Below are 24306 nucleotides of genomic sequence, written 5' to 3' on the forward strand. Positions count from 1 at the left end.
TCTGGGTAGCCCTGGCTGTCCTGGAACTCAATCTGTAGACCAGGTGAGCCTCAAACTCAGATTTACCTGTCTTGAGTCCTGAGTGCTGGGATTAAAGGCATGTACCACCACCACCACCTGGCAAAGTAACTTTTGTTGTGGTTGGGGTGTTTTTTTTGGGGGGTGGGGGAGAACATGGGTCAGTTTCTAAATTTACAAAAATGGATAATACCAAATCTACAAGTATATTTTAAGAAAAATCTTTTTAAAAATACTGTGTCTTCGGTGCTCACCTGTATTATACACAGAAGTTTCTAATACTGTTGGCAAACAATAAATATTAAGACAGCGCCTCCATCTCAACCCTGAACTAACAAGAAGGCAAATCCTAGCATCTGGCATAGCTCCATCAAAAAGGTCTCTGTAGCCAGGCTTGGTAGAGAATGACTGCAACCCCAGGATCCAGGAGGCTGAAGCAGGAGGATTGTGATCTGTAAGGCCTGCCAGGGATATATGCCACAAAATCCTATCCTGAGAACTTAAGGGTTAGACTGTATCATGTGCAGTTCAATCCACAGACCCAGGAAAAAAAAGGGACAAAAGACACAAAAACCACATTATCTTTGAGGAACATATATTCTGTTTTATAAACTGAAGTATTAACTAATTCCAAAACTTTAATCTTAAAAAAGATGAAGATAGGGCTCTCGGTAGACACCGAGGTTTCTGACTGACAAGTCAGTTATTCAAATCCTAGCTAGGATTCTAAAGCCCTTCTTCCCAGCCCTTTCTCTGACACACACAGGCTTGTTCTCTGTAGTTCACAACGGCCTGACATTTTGGCCATCCTCCCACTCCAGCTTCCCTTTCTCCTGAGATAACAGAGAGGGCCAAAGAGAAGCAGTGTTCTTTAAGAGGATAAGCAGAGGAGCCAAGAGTGGGATGATGTAGAAATAAAGTCCAGCTGAAGAAGGATGGCCATTAGGGAAGAGTTCATCCGACAAACAAAAAGCTTGAATCCTAGGCAAAAGTATATAGAAAGCAGAGGAGAGGCAGAGATCTTCACAACCGCAGTGTGGTACATGCCCAGGCCCTGATATGCTGCAAGAAAAGTTTTGTTCTGGGGAAGGACCTGTTTTCTTGGAAAGAAATTACTATCATCTCTTTAACCATACAATGAAAAGAGAAATTAACTGCCTAAGAATCTTAGACATACTAAATACAAAAGGAAAAAATTCAGGAAGTTAAGTAGTGGAGCAAATGACCCAGGAGCTTCACTAAAAGAAAAGGTAAAGTAAACAGTTCCCAGGGAGTCTCTCATCCAGAGAAGATCTATCTCCTTTATTCCCTTTAGTCTTTACGTGGGCAACAATCTGAAAGTGCAAAGAGTCATCATGGAAGAGTGTATTCACGTGGCGTCTTCAGCCTTTTATGGACTATGAACACATGCTTCTCCCTTAGGTCATGTCTCATTTAAGTAGCAACTCAAGAATACCAAACGGCATAACAGAGATATACCTACCAACTGTCAGGATGACTCAAATCCATCTTTAATCAGACAGCTGACACTCTATTTCTTCATGTAACTTTGCACTTCTACAGTGTAAAGTGTACTATTTCTTACACTGGGAAAAAGGGCAGGAAAGAACAATAGGCAAATTAATGAATTATATATAGTTTCATTTTCAAATTAGTCATTTGTTTCAAATGAAACATTCTACTTTGATTGAGGCCATTAGTACCTGATACCAAAAGAATGGAAGTTTAAATGTTCATAATTACAAGGGCCACTTTTATATGATAACCACTTATAACTAAAAATAATGTATCATTAAATTAACACATTAGGTTCTTTACAAGAAAGCATATGAATTCTAATTCATTAATATGCTATTGTTCTGCCCAATTGTAGGCTACAGATGCCTAACGAAGACAACTAAAGGCAAAGCTACAAAGTATAGATAGATTATTTCTTGTAAAGGAAATTATAAGAAACTATGAATAACTTCCAGATTTCTTTAATATGTATCTTTTATGCCATTCTAATATTAATGTTAAAATGAACATTATCAATGTGTTAGTAGGAATGGGGAAAGAGAAAAATAAAGGACTAATGGACATACCCTATGTAATATTTCTAAAACCTTTAATGCGGTATGAAGAAAACTGTTGAAAATTCTTCTTTCAGAAGGGGGAATGCCGATCTTGTAGAGTTTCAAAAGATGTACCACAACTTCCTTAAAAAGTTCTACTATCTTGAGGAATAGTGGAGGTTCAAGTACTGACCACCAGTTTTCTGTTATTAAAGGGTGAACATGCAAATAAAATGATAAAAAAAAATCAGAATTAAAAAAAACATACTAACTTTTCTTCTAGAGCAGTGGTTTTAACCCTTTGAACATTTCAGGAAGATGAACACAGCAATACTTTACATAACATCTCTAGGGCTTATAGATAACTTTCCTCACTACCAAGATAAAGGATACTGTTCTTAATAATCTCTCAAAAGTAAAAATAAAGAATGAAAGGCCTACAAAATTTGCATTCTTGGTATCATTAATCATATTTAAATTCATAAACTACAGTTAAAATTAATTGCTATACTTAATATAAAAGTCAGTTATTAAGCAGTTTTGGCAATCAGAATTATTTTTCAACAAAATATACTTTAAAATTGTACTGTTCAAATATTTAAAAACCTAGGTTTTACTATTCAACTTAACATATAAAACTGAAATATTGTGAAGTAACATATTTACAGATCTAAAGAACTCTGGGAAATCAAAAATAGAAACTTAATGTAACTGCAACCTGTACTGTCTTATTCCTGTTTCTTATTTACAGCTTCTAACTACAGACCAGAGTCATATGAAACCTTCTACACTGGGAGCAGCATGTGGCTTTCTTTGTCCATACTGGCTCACTCCTTCAGCCCCAGCATCCTAGCCCTCACTTCCGGCTTCTTCCACTCACTCTCACCCTTATAGTTCTTGGGTGATTTTATTACTTCAATATATTTCAGTTCCACATTCCTAGCAAACATTCTCTGAGAAAGCACAACACTGTGGAGTTAACCATAGCAAGCCAAACATAAAGGCCAGGAGTTAGAGATGAGTCCACACCATTAGAAGGACTAAGGTAAATGAAATTAGCCCAAAACCCACAGCAAAATAGAGACTGGACTGTGAATTCAGGAATCTTGTGAATAAACAGAGATACAAATCAAACAAAAGGCAATTAGCAAGAGAAGGAACTGAAAGGAAAGCGGTTGATACTGGGGCTCAAGGATGATTTAAACCAATGTTGTTTAGTTTCAATGGCTCGTCTTAGTTCTTTAACAGCAAATCACTCAAAGCAATGAGGGAGAAAAATATGGGTAAGTTTTCAATTTTTCTCAATACTATCTTATGTTGTATTGGATTAAAACTCTGTATTTAACATGATTTGCCTTCAGCAACTCTAACAATTAGAATCAAATACTCAATAAAAGTCAATAAAAGAGAAAGCTCTTTTCCATCAAGAACAGTATCAAATAAGCAAGGCAGGGAAATTTTGAAAAGAGAGAGAGAGAGAGAGAGAGAGAGAGAGAGAGAGAGAGAGAGAGAGAGGAAGAAAACATTTCAGAAGAAAATAATAAAATTCTTACCAAGTACTTTCAGTGGTGCTTTTTCTAGGTTCACAAGGGCTGTGCCAAAGGGGATTGCTATGGTTGTGAAATTGTTGCAGTCACTCATCAGGGGGCACTCTGGCAGGGTAAGATAAAACCTCAATGCTTCAACATCAGGTAAGGAACTAGTCAGTTTAGGGATAAGATTCTTTTCCAAACTAGCTGCCACCTATATTTTGACAAAAAGCAAAACCTACTTCATTTAAAATGAATGTACTTCACAGAGATGCATACACACACATGAACATACACATAAAAGAGAAAACCAAGAACTATGACAAACATAAAATGATGAATAATTTTAAAAAAGAACATCTTTCAGTGATGTATGTTGGAGAGAAAAAAAAAAAAAAAAACAAAAAACAAAAAAAAACCCTGTTATCTAAGCACTTCGAAGAAATTTCAAAAAACTTTTATATCCACTTAAACTCTATCAAGTGGCTAATACAGCTATTAACAGACTTACCCAAATCAGTAAAGTATTTAGAGTCTGCTACAAACATCGGGGAAGATTTATGCCTTTTTAATATCTAAACTACAAATGCTTTAAAATAAAACTTTTACTTTTGTTTTGTTATTTTTGAGATAGGGTTTCCCTGTGTAGCCCTGGCTGTCCCGGAACTCACTCTGTAGACCAGGCTGACCTCGAACTCCCAGAGATCCACCTGCCTCTGCCCCCAAAATGCTGGCATTAAAGGCATGTGCACCTGACATTAAACTTTTTATCATGAAGTATATAACATGAGTCCATGAAACACAAGGTTAATTAGGTTGCAAACATAAAACATTATGTAAAAATTCAGCAACTGAAAAGTAAATACACTGTAGTCACCAAGAAACAAACCTGCTGAGATATCTGCGGGTGGTCAGGCTGTATGAGTTTGTGGAATAAGAGTCTAGCGGCATTCATGTCGACCCCTGAAAATCTGGTGCCTGTTCTATAGTGATCATCATTGCTAAAAGAGTAAGAGAGAGAGGGAGGGAGAGTTGTTTTCCTCAGTGCGGCAGCCACTCAGCTGTTGCCCAGGCTCCAGTGAGCAAAGCCCCACGCATGCTCACACTAGTCATGTAATGGACTCAGTGGGCACCACACAGACACACAGGACATGGAAGGAGAGGGCTGAGTGAAGAGGAGGTTGGGAGGGCAATGGAGGGCCGTCTCACCAAACACACTAGACATATGTACAAACTTGTCGATTGTTACAAGTACACAGTAATTAGTCCGTTCTTTAACACACCACTCAATGTGTTTGAAAGGTTTAGTCAATCAAGGAATTGCCACTTACCTAACAGCCAGAAAACTTCCATTTAGGCAACCAGACGAAGAAAATGTTCCATCTATCTCACTAAAAATAAAATGAATGAGACACATAACTATTTGCCTTTTGTTTTTAATAAAAACTTAAATGGCAATTTAGACCTGGGCAATTTAGACCATGGTGGCACATGAGCAGAATCCGACCATTTGAGAAGCTGAGGCAGAAGAATCTGTAGCTTGAGGCCAACCTAGGCTTACACTTATGACTGTTATTTTTTTTTAAATGGGGCCAGAGATGACTTCGTGAGTGCTTGCTCAAGCAGGACTCAAGTTCAATCCCTGACGACCTGTGAGTGTTACTGTGAGCTTATGACACCAGAGCTGGGGAAGCCGAGACAAGATCCCAGGCCCACCAGCCTTACAGTCTAGCAATCTCCAGTTTAGTAAAGGACCTGGTCTTAAAAATTAGATAAATATAATAATAATTAAAAATATAGTAAACAATAAAAAACTAAATATAAAGACTGATTATACAATACTAAATGAAGGTACTAACTGTTTGACTTAAGCTTAAATGCATTCATCTCCAGCAGACCACCTAGTACCCATGGAGAAGAGCTGGCTGTAGGATGGACTTGTAACTTCAGTGGTGGTGGAGTGGAAGGCTGAAGACAAGGGAATCCCAGAGTTATGAGCACAAGATCCTATCTCAAAAACTAAAGTGCTGAGTGACGGGAGGAACATTAGCATAGACCTATCTTTTCCCAATGTACACAGAACAAGTGCATGCACTCACGACCCTCTCCACCACAAAAGGAAAAGTCAAGGAAATTAAGAACTCTCTCATCCACCCATTCATCCGACAAAGTCTCCATGTAGCCTTGACTGGCCTAGATTTTGCGAGGCAGACCGAGTTAGCCCTGAACTCATAAAGAACCACCTGGCTTTGGCTCCTAAGTGCTGGGATTGAAGGCATGAACCACCAAACCAGGACCCATCTTTAAATAATCTTTATGGAAGTGGAAGAGAATTAACTTTTGCAAGTTGTCTTCTGAGCACCACATGTGTACAACAGTAAGTATATACCTACATACATGCATGCAAAATAAATGAATATTAATTTTAAGAAAGGAGCATTAAGCAACAAAAGAACACAGTTTAAAAAGAATCTGAAAACAGCTGTTCTTAAAAACATGGAAACTCTATGTACTTAAATTTTTATATACAAACCACCAAGAAAATGACAGTCAATGAAATATTTAAATGAAAACTCTTCCCAAGACTGTGTATGAGCAGACTGTTTCCCATACTTGGCTATCTCCACAGGGAACCTTCCAGAGGGGTAGCTGAGCCATTTCTGAATCAGAGCTTCATTCACTGTCCAGATCTGCTTTGAAGGGTCAGAGCATCTAAAGTCATCTGGAGGTCCACAGCTCTAAACGTTAAAATTAAAGAGATCAGTCAAAGGAAGAGATGGTACTTATAACACAAAGTTAAAAACCGGTATTATTTATCTGTTTGTTTTTGAAGACAGATGTCACTTTCTCCTAAATACTAGAAACAAAACGATAGCTTTGGGGAAAAAAATATTTTGTAGATTTGAGCAGGAAAATAAATTAAGGCAATTAACCTATAACATATAAAAGAGGAAGATAAATTTCTAAAATTATTCCAACTTATTTGAAGCTAACTAATTATTTATATGATTATATTAGTACCTGAGGACTAGAGTAATGTGAAAAGCTTTGATCTCCACCTGAGAAAATTCTTTTGACACAGAAATAGTCTTCAGAACCTACAATAAAAATAATATGTAAAACATTAGATTCTAAGATTCATATTACATTTTCTAGAATATCAAACTTGCCATAGGGTTTGTCTAGATCATCTAATCAGGCTTCCTTCCCTTCCTTCCAGGAGCTCCACAACAAGACACGGGCAGGAAGGAATAATCGGATTCCTCAGAATGAGCCTGAAATAGTTCCCCAAGCCTGAGCACCATTCGGCGAGTTTGTGAGCCTTTCTCTATCACATAAGCTTGAGGCTGAGGATTCTTTAACGTTTAGAGCTGTGGACCTCCAAAGGACTTTAGATGCTCTGACCCTTCAAAGCAGATCTGGACAGTGAATGAAGCTCTGATTCAGAAATGGCTCAGCTACCCCTCTGGAAGGTTCCCTGTGGAGATAGCCAAGTACAGGAAACATTCTACCACTAACCCCCACACAACACTGTTTTCTAGTCTGTATCTCATAATTTGGTTTAAACATAGTATAAAAGAATAATGACTATTATAAAAGATAAAAGAAAGTGGACGTAAAGTGAACACATCCCCAATCCCAGTATTTAGTAGGCAGAAAGAATTGCAGAGTCTGAGGCCAGCCTGGGATACACATCAAGACTGACTGACTAGGGTTGGGGATTTGGCTCAGTGGAAGAGCGCTTGCCTAGTAAGCGCAAGGCCCTGGGTTCGGTCCCCAGCTCCGAGGGAAAAAAAAAAAAAAAGAAAAGAAAGACTGACTGACTATACCTCAAAACAAACAGCAAACAGAAAAAGAATTATTTTTAAAAAGAACATGGAAAAATTCAAATAACTGAGTAAATACTTCATAATGTGGAACTATTTCCACTCAATGTCTAAAAAAACAGAAGTTCTCAACCTGTGGTTCATGATTATTCTCCTTTCTCTCTTCTGTTCTCCCAAATAAAAACTGCAAGGATTGCATTCTGAAGTATCGGACACATTTTAAAAAAAGGAATCCTCTTTCAATTAATGTCTACCTGTTTCCAAATCTGAGACATTTCTGTTTTATTATGTTCTGAGTCTCATACAAGATGGCTGGCCTCACACCTGTTATGTAGCCAAGACAAGAATGAGTTTCTTTTTTTCTCTGTGTAGCTCTGGCTGTCTTGGAACTTGCTTTGCAGACTAGGCGGGCCTCAACTCAAGAGATCCACCCGCCTCTTGTCTCCCATTTACACTGTCCTGCCTCCACTGTAGTTACTGATGTGTATTAGCATGTGTGGCTTGACTTTTTGGTCTTTAAACCTTGGTATAATATTATTACCTGTGGCTGCTACAGAAATAAGAACTTTTTCAAAGAAATAAAAATTACCTTAATTTCCTTGATTACGTCCTTACAACAAGTAAAACGTTATTTTTAAAAAATTCTCAGTAAATAATCAGATATGTAATAGTAAAATGCAATTTTAAATATTTAGTTTTGTTGTTGTTATTTTGTTTTTCAAGAGAGAGTTTCTCTATGTAGCCCTGGCGATCCTGGAACTCAATCTGTAGATCAGGCTGGTCTCCAACTCATAAGAGATCCATTTGCCTGCCTCTGCTTCCTTAGTTCAGAGATTAAAGGCATGCACCACCACCACTGGCTTAAATATTTAGTTTTAATTTTTTTGTGCATTTGTGTGTATCCCAAGTGTGTTGTGTGGTGCTTCTGAAAGAGCACAAGGCCATGAAGCTTCTTGAAGCTGGAGTACAGCAGCAGACATGGGTGCTGAGAACTGAATTTGGATCCTCATCTCTTTAACCACTGTAAAGACCATGATAAGTTAAGAGTTCAGAAAAGTTTTCTTTCCAAAACTCACAAGATGTAACCCAGTAGTAAACCCTTCTTACCCATCAGCCCAGGGATGGCGCTATCTCTAATGGGCTGGGCCCTCCCCCACTGAACAGTAATTAAGAGAATGGCCTTAAGGGCTTGCCTTACAGTAGTAGCTCATGGAGGTATTTCCTCAACTGACGATCCTTCCCTCTTTGATGACTCTAGCTTGTGCCAAGGTGACACAAAATCAGTAAATCTGCTTAAATGGCTACACAGTTTTATTTCTGCAAAATGAAAAGTGGTCCAGAGAGTGCCTACAAAACAATGTGATATAAACAACTGCTTCATTTTAAAACAATTCAATTAGGAAATCTTGTTGTATGTACTGACTTCAGTTCGAACCGCCTCTTTCACTGGTATCTGAATTTCTGGAGGACCTACCCACAAAAACATTTTTATGATTTTATCCAGAATTTCTCTGCATGTAGAGATGTAGATATATACAACATAAACACAGCATTTGGGGTCTTAGCATGCGCCCAGGCTAGATAAAACTTAATGCTCCTCCTGTTAGCACCATGCTTGTGATTTCTTACTTTACTAACAATGCATCTTACAGTTCTTGTAGACACGGAAGGCCATCGTTTTAATAAGAGCTATAATATATGTAGCACATGTTAAATACAGTAACACTTACCAATATCTTGTGGACATTGTCCATTATAAGAAAACCAGTTTCCTTTTACAGTGAAAGGGCTTTTTCTGTTGCTTGTTGAACCAGTTCCCAACTGCCCATTACCACCAAGACCGAAGGAGTAAATTCGTCCTGAAGAAGGAACAAATGCAGAAGTATGCTGCCTAGAATAAAATGATAGAAAACTGCTGACTTAAGGTTAAATTCCAGAGAATTTAACTACAAATTAGCCAACATACTCCTCTTAAAAATAAACCAGGGCTGGGAATATGGCTCAGGGGCTATGAGTGTTTGCTCTGCAAGCACCAGGAATTGATAAGAATACCCAGCACCATGTCACCAGCTGTATGATGTATGATCGGCTGTATGTGCTTGTCAACTCAGCATGGGCTGTAGGGGCATGCAAGCTGATCCAGAGCTTACTCAAAAGCCCGTCTGCTGCAATGGAGAGCTTCCAGCCCACTGAGAGCAACACAGCAATGAGTGATAGAAGAGGATACCCCATGTCCTGTTCTGGCCTCTGAATGTGTAGCCCACACAGAGGATACCCCATGTCCTGTTCTGGCCTCTGAATGTGCACCCCACAGAGAGGATGACCCATGTTCTGTTCCGGCCTCTGAATATGGACCCCCACACACATACATAAAACAAACAAACAAAAAAACCCACTAATTATCTCAACGGGCACACGAAGAGCAACTAGGAATAGGGTTGGGATATACCTCAATGGCAGGGTGCTTGCCTATTGTAGATAAGACCCTGGAACTGAAATACTAGCACTGAAAACAAGAAACAAAAAAGAAATTGTTTAATTTGATAAAGGTCATCTACAAAAATAGCTGGGTACAGTGGTGCACACTTTTGATGAACACATGGGAGGCAGAGACAGATCTCTTGAGTGAAAGTCCAACCTGGTCTACATAGAGTTCTAGGACAACCAGACAACCAGACAATCAGACAATCAGACAACCAGACAACCAGAGCTACAAGGAGAGACCCTGTTTAAAAAAAACAAAAAAACAAAAAAAAACCCACCAAGACCAAACAAAAACCTACAAAAATCTATTGACTGACATAATACTTAAATGTGAAATACTGATTTTTCCAATAAAGAAACAACCCTATCTTGATCATCAGTACTTTAGTGATTATGCTAGCATGTTAGCCAATACATTAAGACAACTATATACATTGTATGCACAACTAACAGAAACAAAGAAACTTGTACATGATACAACTATGTACATGAATAATTTATCAATAAAGGTTTAAAAAGCCAGAACTATTGAAAAGCGATGTAAATATATAATTTATAGCAACTGTGTCATCACAAAGCAAGAAGATCAAGTTTTCAAAAAAGGAACTGGAGGGGAGATTCTGAGAAAATGGGTAAGTAGTAAATACTGAGAATATGTCTCTTATCTGGGTAAGGACTGCACTGCAGAATCTGATACAACTATTACTGTTTGCCTTACTGCCAAGTGCAGAGGTGCAAGTCTTTAGTATAACCATTTGGGAGAGAGAGGTCTAGTTAACTCTATACTGAGTGAGACCCTGACTCAAAACAAAACAACTTTAAAAAGTATCTAATCAACTACAGGCTAGAAAGACAATTCAAACTCCTAAGACAGAAATCTAAGTTTGAGGCCAGTCAGAGCTACAGTGAGACCTTCTCCAAACAAACAAAGTCCCAAGTAAACTGAATTCAACAGCATACTGAGATGGTATGTTGGTATGATTATTTTCAGGTAATGCAAGGGTGGCCCAGAACATAGAAAACTAATCAACGTACAAACCTAATTAAAACAAATCCCCAAAGACATGGTCATACAATCTGATACAGAAATCTAATGAACTTTGTAGTGGGTTTGCCCTAATGATGCTTGTAATTTATTGTTAGTTTGGCTCCCCAAAATTGTTTGTTACTAAAGAGTCCACATGTCCACAGGTAAGACACTGAGGGACTCTGCCCCAAGTTGGTTCTGATAGGTAAATAAAAATGCCTGCAGCCAATGGCTGGGCAGGTCAGTCAAAGGTAGAACTTTTAGGATTCCTAGACTTGGGACCAAGAGAAGGGAAAGATTGGCCATGCTAGGAGTGTGGAAAGGAGACACACCATGCCTGCCTCAAGAACAGAAAAAAACAAGATTGGTGGGTTCATACTTCAGGACTTTAAAACATGACAAACGAGGCTAGAGAGATGGTTCAGTGGTTAAGAGCACTGACTGCTCTTCCACAGGTCCTGAGTTCAAATCCCAGCAACCACATGGTAGCTCACAACCATCTGTAATGGGATCCAATGTCCTCTTCTGGTGTGTCTAAGACAGTTATAGTGTACTTATATATAATAAATCTAAAAACGTATTAAAACATGACAGAGTTACAGTAGCTAAAGCTGTATGTAGTGCATGCACACAAATCAATGGAATAAATGGCCCAAAATTAAGTCCTAGATTTTAAGACCAAACGTTTCTGAACAATACATCAAAAATCATTCAGGGGATTGGGGATTTGGCTCAGTGGTAGAGCACTTGCCTAGCAAGCGCAAGGCCCTGGGTTCGGTCCCCAGCTCCGAAAAAAAGAAAAGAAAAAAAAAAAAATCATTCAGCACCGAGAAAATATTTTACACAAATAATGCTGGTAAAACTATATTATCTACACAAAGAAGAATGAAGTTGAACCATTGCTGACTTATTGAATATAAGAATTAACACTAGCACTTTAGAGACCAAAGTGTGAAGAGTGTTCCAAGTTCAAGCTGGCTACAGGATGAGTTCTGAGCCAGCCTGAGTTACAAAATGAAATGTGTCAGAAACCAAAGCTGGGCATGTAGTTCAGTGCAAAAGCTTGTCTAGTATGCAGGATGCCTCCAAACTGAAAAAAAATCAAGTAGGTCAGGATCCAAATCTAAAAGCTAAACCTATAAAAATTCTTGGAAGAAAACAGACCAAAGGATAAAAAACATTGAATTTGGGCATTATTTCCTCAATTATATCATAGTCACAGGCAACAAAAAGACAAATAAGGCTTCATGAAATCTAAATTTGTATGTGTACCTAAGAACACTATTAGCCAGACACAATGATTCATGTCATTAATCACACCCCAGTCATTAGGAAATTTGAGAAAACTAAGGACTTTTTATGTCAAGGGCTTTGGGGTCACAGCAAGCTGCTCGCTCTTTATATGTATGTGGGTAAGCTCGACATCAATCTCAGGTATCATTTCTTTTGACACAGGGTCTCTCACTAGCCTGCAGCTCACCAATTAAGCTAGACTGACTACTGGTCAGCAAATCCTAAGACCTCTACTGTTTCTGTCTCATCAGTGTCAAGACTCAACAAGCATGTGTCACCATGCGCAACATTTTATATGTGATGTAGGAATTAAACTCAGGTCCTAGTGCTAGTAAGGCGAGCACTTATTAACGAATATCCACCACCTCCAACATCCCCCAGTACAGGATCCCACTTATTTCTCTCTTCCTTTTTTTTCTTTCTTTTTTTTTTTTTTTTTTTTTGGTTCTTTTTTTTGGAGCTGGGGACCAAACCCAGGGCCTTGCACTTCCTAGGCAAGCGCTCTACCACTGAGCTAAATCCCCAACCCCTCTTCCTTTTTTTCTTTTTTTTTTTTTTTTCGGAGCTGGGGACCGAACCCAGGGCCTTGCGCTTCCTAGGCAAGCGCTCTACCACTGAGCTAAATCCCCAACCCCTCTTCCTTTTTTTCTTAAATGAAAGTTTTTTGAGACAGGGATTCTCCGTGTAATAGAGCCTTGGCTGACCTGTACTCACTTTGCAGATGAGGCTAGCCTCAAACTCAGAGATCTGTCTGCCTCTGTCTCCTGAGGACTGGGATAAAGGCCTGTGCCATCGTGACAGCTAAATACATGTTTACCTTTTTATTGTATGTACACAGTGTTTTGCCTGTAGGCATGTCTGTGTACCACATGCATGTCTGCTGTTCAGAAGCCAGAAAGGGGTATGTGATCCCTTGGAACTGGAGATATAAACAGTTGTGAGACAAGGTAAGTGCTGGGATAGGATTTGGGTTGGTCCCTAGAACAGCAGCCGGTAAATAACTGCTGAGCCATTTCTCAGGATCCCATTTGTTAAAATAATTGTGTTTTGTCTGCATGTGTATCTGGTGCATGTGGGCAGTGATCAAGGAAGCCAAAAAGAGCAAATTACATAAATCTGGAGTTACAAAACAGTAATGACCTGCCATGTGGTTGCTGGGATTCAAATCCAGGTCCTCTGAAAAAGCAATCAGTATTCTGACCCACTGAACCACGTCTCTAGCTTTCTCAATTGACATTTGTTTTTTGGGATTTTTTTTTTAAAATACTTTAGTGAGTGACACTTTTTAAATAGGATTTATTTGTGTATTATAAGCAGTTGTCTTCAAACACAAAGGAAGAGGGCATCAGATCCCATTACAGATGGTTGTGAGCCACCATGTGGTTGCTGGGAATTGAACTAAGGACCTTTAGAAGAGCAATAGGGGGGCGGGGGCCATGGAGAGGGGGAAAAAAAAAAGAAGAGCAATAGGTGCTCTTAACCACTGAGCCATCTCTCCAGTCTGACATTTGTTATAAACAACTTTTTCATCTATATGCAGAATCATATTTTGCACTTAGAATTATATTACAGGAGGAGGGGAGGGAATGGGGGTTAAGGACAGGAAACCGGGAAGGGGAATAACGTTTGAAATGTAAGTAAAGAAATATATGTAATAAAAAATTAAAAAAAAAAAAGAATTATATTACACAGTAAATTAATGCCTGCTATTTATTTGAGAACATTCTTGCAAAACTGCTTTAGAAAACGAACTGCATTTAGAAGTCTTCCAAAAGCAACTGCAGGATCAAAAGCCAAAGCCCCAAATCAAGCCAAATGGCAGCCATGGCTTGTTTCAGTCTGCCTACTGATTATTTTCACCCAGATCTTGGTTTCAGAAGAATAGCTCGGCATTTAAAACGACAGTATTTTGAATGCTGGTGATGAAGCATTCCTTTATGTAGAAAAGATTCATGAGGCAGCCAGCACACAGGGGTCAAAGGTAAGTCATGAGCCAGCAGAGAAGGCCCACTCTACCTTGAAGATCCATAAATGGCTAACACTTGCAAGGGGAGAGAATTTTATTCAGCCACCCAGAATTTACCCATGCTCCTTTAAGAAACCACCCAGAATTTACACATGCTCCTTTAAGAAACCAAAGTTCAGCTGAGTTGAGCCAGTCTAGACCTAAGATGGGAGAACTGTTTATGGATTATCTAGGGTGAGTATGGATGACTCAGAGTCTGTTTTCTCTTCTCTCCAGACAACACAAAAACACAAGGGTGACCTATAAAATGTTAAAAAACAAAAAACGAAACCTTCAGATTAGGTATCTGATAGAGGTTAAGAGCCAGAATGTAGTAGTCAATAACAATACAGATTTTAAGAAGATGTCGAGCATCTCTGAAGTAGTGGGGAAATACAGGTCTAAACAGCATTGCCCCTCTCAGGACGGCCAGCTGCTAAGAGGAGAAAGTGGTGCTGGCAAATATTTAAAATAAGAATACTTTTGTAAAAATGCTTGTAAAAATATAAGAATGATGCCATTACAATGAAGAATGACACAGTCTCTAAGAAACTGAGACGGAATCGCAGGAGACAGCTGTTACAGCTGCTCAGCAGCTAATCGGACATTCAGAACTATCTCACCTCAGGTCACTAGAACCCTAAGACAATTTGTTATACAGTCCTCTAAAAAAATGTGAGTTTCTTTCTTAGGGTGGGTGGTAGGTGGTTTGTTAAAAACAGATTCTCCCTATGATTGCCTGCCAGGTGCAAGAATTACAAGTGTGTGTCATCATCCTTACCAGATCGATAAGCAGTCTAGAGTCCAAAATCCTCACTTCTTTACCACAGCTTACCTTCCACAAGCAATCTGAGTAACAATGCTTCCCATAAGCTCAAACACTTTCCTGGGGTTTATTTCATGACTGGTAGAATTATGACCCAGCTGACCATAGCCGCCAGCTCCAAAGGTAAACACTCCACCTTCCTGGAAAACAACAAACCAACACAACTAACTTATGCAAAGCTCAACACCAGAGAATAAGCTAATATTTACCACATGAGACCACATTTAATACAGACTCAATGTTTTCTTTTCTGTCTTTGAAATTAGGTGATGGCCGACTAAAGAAGGCAAACATGTCTTCAAGCTAAAATAATTTAGTGTGTGATAATAAGGAATACACCCAGAGCTTAGTGCACGTTAGGCAAGTGCTCTATCACTCAGGCTCCAGCCCCGCATACCTTCTTCTACTTAAACCTTTTGTTTTGTCCAGAAACAGGGGTTTCTCAGTGTAGCCCTAGCTGACCTCGAACTCAGGGATCTGCCTGGCTCTGCCTCCTGAGTGCTGGGATTAAAAGCCTGTACCACTGGCAAAACATTTTAAAAATGTATTATTAGTATGGATGTCCATGTTGCATGTGTAAACATGCATTTAGAGGACAACTCTAGGAGTTTGGTCTTCTCCTTCCACCTTTATCTGAATTCTGGTGAGTCAATGCAAGTTACTGAGGACACTTGGAAAGCACCTCTGTCTGCTGAGCCATCTCACCAGCCTCTGCCTTTTATTTAAAATAGAATTTTTAAATAGATGTCAAAGCTGTTCCTGAACTTGTTCTTAGTTGAGGAAGGCGTTGAACTCTAAGGCCCTCCTGCTTCAGCATCTCAGGTAGTTGTAACTGTACAGGCTTGACCCACCAGGCATGCTCTGACAGATTTAAGTACTCAATCATGTTCTCATTATGATAAAAATATTTAAGTGTTAATTAAAGAAGTGATAACTACTAGGTATGGTGGTACACTCTTGAAATCTCAGCACTTGAGAAGGTGAAAGGCTGCCCAATAGTTTGAAGAGCCAGGACTACGTTAGACACCACACCTATCAAACAAAATAACTGCTACTAAACCAACCAATCAAAGAGCCAGGAAATACTTAATTGCATTGCTTTGGAATATCATTATATTCTTTTTTCTTTTCTTCTTTTTTAAATTCAAAGGACCCAACTAACATTTCACAAAAACTTAAAAAAAAAAAAAAAAGCTATTTTTAGTTCACAAGCTTAACAAATGCTCTGCATAGACAGAGTATAATGTCCTCCCACCAGGAAGCCGGGGCAAAAAGATGAGTTCAAGGCCAACCCATGCTACACAGGGAGATCATGTTAAATACAAAGTACAGATAGGAAAGCTCCCATGAAAAGTTCATGTAAGGCAGAGTGCACAGATGTGTATGCATACAGACCTGCTATAAGAGACAATCTTTAAATCTTTATGATTGAACTCTCTCATGAGGCTATGATGTTTTGTTGGCTGTTTTTTTTGTTTTGTTTTGTTTTTTTTTTTTTTTTTTGGAGCTGGGGACCGAACCCAGGGCCTTGCGCTTGCTAGGCAAGCGCTCTACCACTGAGCTAAATCCCAACCCCGTGGCTGGTTTTTTTTTTAAGACAGGGTTTCTCTGTGTAGCCCTGGCTATCCAGGAACTCCATCTGTAGACCAGGCTGGCCTTGAACTTAGTGATTCACCTGCTGTCTTTGTGTGCTGGGATTAAAGACATGCACCACCACCATCTGGCTGAGGCCAATTTTTTTTTTCTTTTTTTTTTTTTTTTCTGGAGCTGGGGACCGAACCCAGGGCCTTGCGGTTGCTAGGCAAGCGCTCTACCACTGAGCTAAATCCCCAACCCCGAGGCCATTTTTAAAAAGAGACATGTGATAACCTAACACAACTATAGTATTTTTCAATTTGACAATTTCTTTACAACTATAGTTATGTGTGTGTAATTTTACACTCTGGTTTCAATGCTAACGGCATAATTTTTTATATATTATAGTATGAAAACACGGTTTAAAACTTTCCATATCAAATACAGAGCAGAAGACAGGGTACAGACAGCTTAGTTCATAGAGTGCTTGCCTAACAAACATGGAGCTTTGGCTTCCATCTCTAACACTCTGTAAGGTAGTGAGTTCTAAGCCCAGCCAGGGCTACACAGTGAGGCTTTTTTCACCAGAAGAGGGAGGTGGGGGAAGAGGAGGAGGTGGAGGAGGAGGAGGCAGAGGCAGAGGAGGGAGAAGAAGATAAAGAGGAAGAGGAGAGGAGGATAAGTAAGAAAATAGTTAATTTCTTTTACTAAATATATAAGACAAAATAATAACAATGGGGAGGGGCTACATAGCTGTAAAGACAGGCTTTATTTTCTGACCTCAGTTTATGTGGTGTATTTGGGATAGAACCCAGGACCTCCTGTGTATTAGACAAGCACTCTACCAACCACTACATCCCTACCCCTTCAGAAACACCAATTTCTAATTTGGCCAAAAACAATTTTTCAGAATGTTTATGTTAATATGAACAAATAACATTTTCCAGTAAAAATTAGTTGCAATATGTTTTGTTTCTATATTAGTGAAGATCAAACTGAGGCCATCACATAACTACACCCACTGTCTGAATGTGTTCATTTTCTTTGACATCTACTCACCACAGAAGTACCCCAGAAGATGAAAGATGAATGTTAATGCAATTGACAAGGCTGTATTAAAAACTGTCATCGCTAGCTTAGTATTCAGCCTAAATACAACATTTAGTTTAATATATTTATAAAATATAAAAAATATTTAAATATAATGAAAATTCAGCAGCTACTTTACATGTTATAAAATATAAACCAAATGGAAGTTTAATGCAAATTAAGTAGTATGAATAAATAAATACAAATGGGACTGACACACAGCACTGCAAGCCTGATGAACCAAAATGAAGCCATCTCATTCAAAATATTTAATAATCCCAGCTGCTCAGGAGGCTAATAGGATTTAAAAACCGGAGGTCAGCCTGAGCAAAAATAAAGAAAGGGCTGGAGATGTGGCCCAGTGGTAGAGAGGTGACCTAGTATACACAAGATTCTGAGTTTTAATTTCTATTATCAATACCACAGACAAACACCCCTCCAAAAAGTGCTAGCATGGTACTAAATGACTGCAGCCCCAGCGCTCCTGAAGCACAGAAACGGGATAATGTCTACAGTTTAACGTGAGTCTGGACTACATTTAAACACTGCTGCAATTGAATGTCACAGTTTATCAAATGCGCAGTTCATAACCCTAAGCAAAACTGAACATTAAGGCAAGTTATTTTCAAAAATAATTTAGGCCTTTTTCAATATATAAACTATTTCTGAAACATAAACATTGCTCAAGTTTAATGGAAATATTACAAAAGCATTCACTAATTATGAAAAAATTACTGCGAATAATAAAAGTTTTTTAAATACAATACCTTGGTTAATGCAGCAGTATGATCTTCTCCGCAACAAATATAAACTATTTTCTGAGATCTTAGTGACTTTAGTAAATTAGGAACATACCTATCTGAAAATTCCAATAAAAGATGTTAATGATATTTTTAAACTAAAATTCTTCTAAAATGTGTTTCCTTTACAGATTTCCAAACTCAGTAGATGTAATACTAATTTTTACTATCAATCAAAGACTTCCTAAGAAAAAAAGCCTATAAATTTGGGTTTCCAGGCCTTATGAGCATTAAATTACCCTAGTGCCAATGTACAGAGGATTCAGCAATACAGGGTTTCAGTATTATCAGACTTTCGATATGTGTATAATTATTTATTCTGTAAGGGCCATGCTCAGAAATTCTACTCAACAGCCTGTCCTACTTTCTGCATTTTGTAGCAAAACAATTAACAGGTAACATAAGCATATTTATGCAGAATAAAAGCCACTATTTAATTCTACGAGAGAATTACTTACTTATTATCATTATCAGTTTTTATTAGGTAAAAATGCACTTTGGCCACCTCAGGCATTACAAGTATGTTGAACTTCACAAACTATGACTTATATGCCAAATATTAGCATTCAAAAAACTGGCAGGTATCAAGTATCAGATAAAAGATTGTAACTTGTTTCAAATAGTTGGTTTTTTTTTTTTAATTTAAAATGTTTATTTAAGACAACCATCAGAGTAAAAAGAAGCTCAACAAAAAATAATCAAACAATCCAGATCAAATAAATCCAACTTGAAACAATAATATCAACTGGATATGTCATCCTACTTTTCCAGACTAAAAATTTTTCAACACCAGGCTAAGCTATTATTGCACATATGTTCTACCAGGTAGTGGCCAATACTGCAGCAAAACTGGTTACCAACTTAAATCAGTATTCATAAACTGTCTCTTAATGACATCCAGTAATGACAACATAAGCAGCATAGCCTTTCTTCTCTTTCAGTAATGTGGATTAAGCCCACAGATCCCCTGTGTGGTAGGCAAGCCTCTCCCATGGACCTATATATAAAATCGCATACAAGTGCTCTAAAGAATATTTTTCTTCTTTTTGATGGGGGAAAAGGTGCTAGGGAAAACCCAGGGCCTTGTGCATACTAGGCATGAGCTTTTCCACTGAGCTGTATCTCCAGGCCTCAACAAACTTTCCAATTTATTACATGTTTACTACATGTTAATTTTCAGCCTTCCCATGATCCTCCCAAACCACATTAAAATTTTAAATTAACACCCTCAGCCCCACTCACTTCTATCAGTCCTGGGAAGATTTGGGTATACATTTTTCCAATGCTCTAAGAATCACTCATTATCTCAGAAGATCCTCGTTTAAAAATGCACTTAACTCTAAAGAGAACCTACCGTTCTCATCATTAAGACCTAGCTGACCAAATTTGTTACGTCCCCATCCAAAGATAGCTCCAGAAAGGGTGAGTACAAAACTATGGGCTCCTCCTGCTGCGACTTGCATGAATGGTATTCCAAGCAAAGACTTAATCAGCTGTGGTGAGGTTTGCTTTTGACATTCAATGCCGAGACCAAGCTGGCCATATTTATTCTGTCCCCAACAGAAAACTTCACTTGCTGTAAGACAAAAATCATAAAGTTATCTTACACACACACACACACACACACACACACACACACACACACACACACACAGAGTATTATTTGAAGATCAACTACTTCTTTGGGCCATTTTCTCATTAGATGAAAATATATACTTATTGAAGGAAGAGGTTTGTTTCTTTATATGAAAACATGTTATCAGCACACTGGTAAGTTTCAGTAGTATACTAGTAACCAGTTATATAAACTAGTAATACGCTTATTTCCTCATGCCCTACAACAAAGGACTCTCTTTAACAGTCCTCATCTTTTACTCTTATTCTCTAGCCTTTCCCTAAGAAGTATCAAGGCTTCCATTATCAACATGTGCAAATCTAAACTAAGAAATCCCTGACTGCCCACTGCTTATTTGACATCTACATATGGATGTTCCAAAACTACTTCTAATTCACAGTGCTCAAACTGAATATGGCTTCCACCCTGCTTCCAGTTCCCATTGGCTCTCATCAGTGTTGCCCTTCATCAGCGGAAATCATATACACGGGGATGTCATTCCTTCTCAGACATCACCAAATGGAACTAAGGTTGGTTTTTTTCTGGTAAATAGATCTGTTTTTAGCATCCTTCCTGGATCCTTTCATCATTTTCTCTACTACTTGTTAGTTCTAATTCATCTGCCAGCAATTTCAGCATTTTTTATTAAAATAACTGGCAATAATCTATTTAGCAAATTAAAAAGCTCACACTACAAAATGGTACGCATTTAAAAGCTTCTGGGGCTGGAGAGATGGCTCAGCGGTTAGGAGCACTGGCTGTTCTTCCAGAGGTCCTGAGTTCAAATCTCAGCAATCACATAGTGGCTCTCAACCATCTGTAATAGGATCTAATGCCCTCTTCTGGTGTGTCTGAAGACAGCTACAGTGTGCTTATATATAATAAATAAATATTTTTTTTAATAAATCAATCTTAAAACAAACAAAACAAAAACAAGCTTCTATGCTGAGGAAACAGCTCAACTGGTAAAGTGAAGACAAGTTCAACAGGCACCCAGAACAGGGCTGGGTGGAGCAGGGGTAGCAGCATGCTCATGCCATCTCTAGCATTCAGGGAGAAGGAGCCAGTGATCTGTCTCAGGCTCACTGGCTAGTCAGCAGTCATTTGGTGAGCTCCAGGGCAGTGACAAATTGTCTCAAAAACAAAACAAAACAAAAAACCCAAAGATTACCCTGAAACTGATTTACAGACACCCTAAGATCAATAAATATTTCAGCAGTTCTGTAAGTATAGAAACTAATAGCTGATTTTAAATACATGGAAACGAAATCAGGACAAATCTTGTAAAAGAAAATCCAGAGGCCTTTTTGTTCAAAGTACCAAACAATAATTTTTAGTTAGAAAAGCCCGAGTACTTACCTTTAGAAAGTGCAAGTGAATGATAGTAACCACATGCAACCTGTACTATCTGGATGTCCGAAAGACTTTTAATATTTCTAGAAAAGAAAAAAAAGAGCAGACTCAATTCCCTCTGTGCAACAAGTGTATCTTGTGTGCTACTCATGTGCTACTCACTGGCCAGCTGTCTACTGACTTTTCAAGGCCTGCTATCTTTTTCAGCCAAGGCTAATTATCAAAACATCAGGTTAAACCAGTGATCAGAATATAAGTATAAAAAGATGTGCTGAGAAAACACCTAAAAAGACAGAAGCAAGGTAAGCCATGCTTATAGATAAACACCTCTCAGGATGCTTTTATCAAACATTCTCTATTATCCAATATTTTTCTTAATTTTTAGTGTAAAACCTGGCAGTTTATTGGGAACACTAATTATTCTAAATCTGGTGTTCTCCTAATCTCAGTCAGAACTCTAGATCCTATCCCCCGCCTACCCTTCTCAATTAATGCCCACATCAGTGGCACTCCTGTTTCAACCAAATAGGGAAATTTAGTCCATTCCCACTTATGATAATAATCAGTAATGCTATCTCACATTCCTATCTTCACACTCATAGTTTTTCCTAACCACAGTGCATTACTGGGAGTAGGGGACGGGCTGGCTGCTACATCCCAAGCATCTTACATACTTCCCCTTCATGTGCTCAATCTTCTGCTTTTCTGAATAATGTTCTCAAGAAAAAGGTAAGAGGAATTTCTCTTATCTGACTTTCCCGATACTGCCATCTGACCTGACTTTGCCAACTAAAAGACTGGAGCAAATTCTGAACAGAGTTTTGTTAACTATGATTTTCCAAAGACCGGTCCAGTGGATCATATTGTGGGCAAGAAAAAGGACAGTTAATTCTAACTCCACACTGTATAAAAACTTTTATTTATTAGATCTATGTTCTTAACTACAGAACCTGAGAGTTGTGCTGCTTTAAATCAGCAGATTCTAATGTACCTTCAGTTTTTGACAGTATAACAGAACACTATAGCAAAATTAGTACAAAAGAGCCAGAAACAAATGTACACGGATGTATTCAAGTGTGCTGAGGTTGGTAATAACTGTTCCTGCTTATGGGTACCACCCACACCACACATTGATCTTTTCACCATTAACTTCAATGCACAAGCTCACCCAAAACATTTCAAAATACTATATTCTCAAAGAAGACTATTTTTTCCTGTCATCTCTACCATAATGTCTGTCTTCTATGCTAAACAATGAAGACAGAATACATCTTATATCCTACGCCCATGGGAATCCCAAAGCCTAACACAGTGATAGCCAAATATAGCGAATACATAATTTTTCAAGGTCTACAGAGTGTGAAGCCAGTCAGAGCTACACAGTGAGATGCTGTAAAATCAAGCACCTTAAATGACAACATCCTAAGTTCTCGAGTTAAAACTGAGAGACTGAGTTGGGCAAAGTAGAGCAGGCCTTTAATCTCAGCAAAGGATCTTTGAATTCAGTTTGGTCTACCTAATTCCAGGACAGCCCCTCTCAAACAAACAAAAAAGAAGAGTACTGACTGAATTACAAAATCCAAACATATACAGCGGCTACTTCTCGTTGGTTTGTGGAGACAGCCCCACTTTGTAGCCCGAGCTCACCTAAATGACAATTCTTCTGCCTCAACCTCCTCACTGCTGGGACTGAAGGCATGGACCACCTCAACCAGCATAAAAACTGCTTCTAAGAAATTCACTCTACCTCTAAGGACATATAAATCCAAGGTGAAGCAAACAATTCTAAATTATTAGAGCATCAAAATATGAAAAACAAGTACTCTAGATATTCTACACCTAAGTGAGAGATCAACTCCAACACAGTATTAGAGGACTTTGATGACCCACTTTGTGTAGTTGACAGGATATCCAAGAAAAACTCAATACAAAAGTCAAAAGGTACCCTAGACCAAATGGGCCTAGCAGACAACTACAGACAGTGGCATGTAAAATATTCTCCAGGGTATGGCTGTACCGCCTAATAGGCCACAATTCTCAGTAACACATCCTCCCTTCTCTCTTAGTTTGATAATGGTCTCACTTATTATTTTGGGCTGTCCACAAACTTGTTATTAATCTGAGGATGACCTTCTAGCACTTCTGCTGCCACCGTGGTGCTGGAATTATAAGAGCATGCCATCATATCTGGGTTTGCCATGTTGCTAGGTAACAAGGACTATCTATCAAATGAGCTCTATCCCTAGCCCCTCCATAAAAATTCAAAAACAAAATATTATCTTTTTCAGTCACAATACAATAAAACTAGAAATCAGTAACAAGAAACAAGTAGACTAACTGCACAAAATTAAACAGCTTAATTTTAAACAATCATCAAATAGATCAAAAAAAGAAGAGAAAATTTTAAGATTTCTTGAAAAGGGGGGAAATAAAGACCCAACGCACAAGCCTACGGACTACAGCACAAGCTGTACTGAGATTTCAGCAATTAGCACCTACATTAAATAAGACAAAAAAGCTCTACAAACACTCATTCTTACTCAAAGATCAAGTAAAGCAAAAACAAAAAGCACCCAACTTTAATAAGTGGAAAGAAAAATAAGTACCACAGTAGAAATAAATAGAAAAAAATTTTTTAATGTACAAAGTTCTCCAACAGACAAAAATGGGCAATCCACCTGACCAGATTAATAAAGGAGTCATGGACCAACTACATGGTTCAGGACTGCAGCACTTGTTACCATGTTTAATGATCTTGCAAGAAGGACCCATACTCGGTTCCCAGCACCCACATGTCAGTTCACAACTATC

General features: G+C 38.4%; 1 protein-coding gene across 3 annotated transcripts in view; it reads right to left on the reverse strand.

Annotated features, from left to right (window-relative positions):
• Window positions 1-24306, reverse strand: part of Herc4 (HECT and RLD domain containing E3 ubiquitin protein ligase 4) — a 72125-nt gene that overhangs the window by 26540 nt on the left and 21279 nt on the right. For 2 of the 3 annotated variants that reach the window (XM_032889161.1, XM_032889162.1), the window contains 11 exons: window positions 21502-21578; window positions 19882-20103; window positions 18495-18586; window positions 15073-15203; window positions 9159-9319; window positions 6623-6699; window positions 6215-6339; window positions 4933-4992; window positions 4491-4602; window positions 3626-3815; window positions 2103-2275 (listed from right to left, as the gene is read on the reverse strand). In XM_032889161.1, the coding sequence (XP_032745052.1) occupies window positions 2103-2275; window positions 3626-3815; window positions 4491-4602; window positions 4933-4992; window positions 6215-6339; window positions 6623-6699; window positions 9159-9319; window positions 15073-15203; window positions 18495-18586; window positions 19882-20103; window positions 21502-21578 (1420 nt within the window). Of the gene's footprint in view, window positions 1-2102; window positions 2276-3625; window positions 3816-4490; window positions 4603-4932; window positions 4993-6214; window positions 6340-6622; window positions 6700-9158; window positions 9320-15072; window positions 15204-18494; window positions 18587-19881; window positions 20104-21501; window positions 21579-24306 lie in introns of those variants that run through there. The other variant, XM_032889163.1, reaches the window with a different exon arrangement.

Source organism: Rattus rattus, chromosome 18 (genome assembly GCF_011064425.1).
Source record: "Rattus rattus isolate New Zealand chromosome 18, Rrattus_CSIRO_v1, whole genome shotgun sequence".
In the NCBI taxonomy this organism is placed as follows: Eukaryota; Metazoa; Chordata; class Mammalia; order Rodentia; family Muridae; genus Rattus; species Rattus rattus.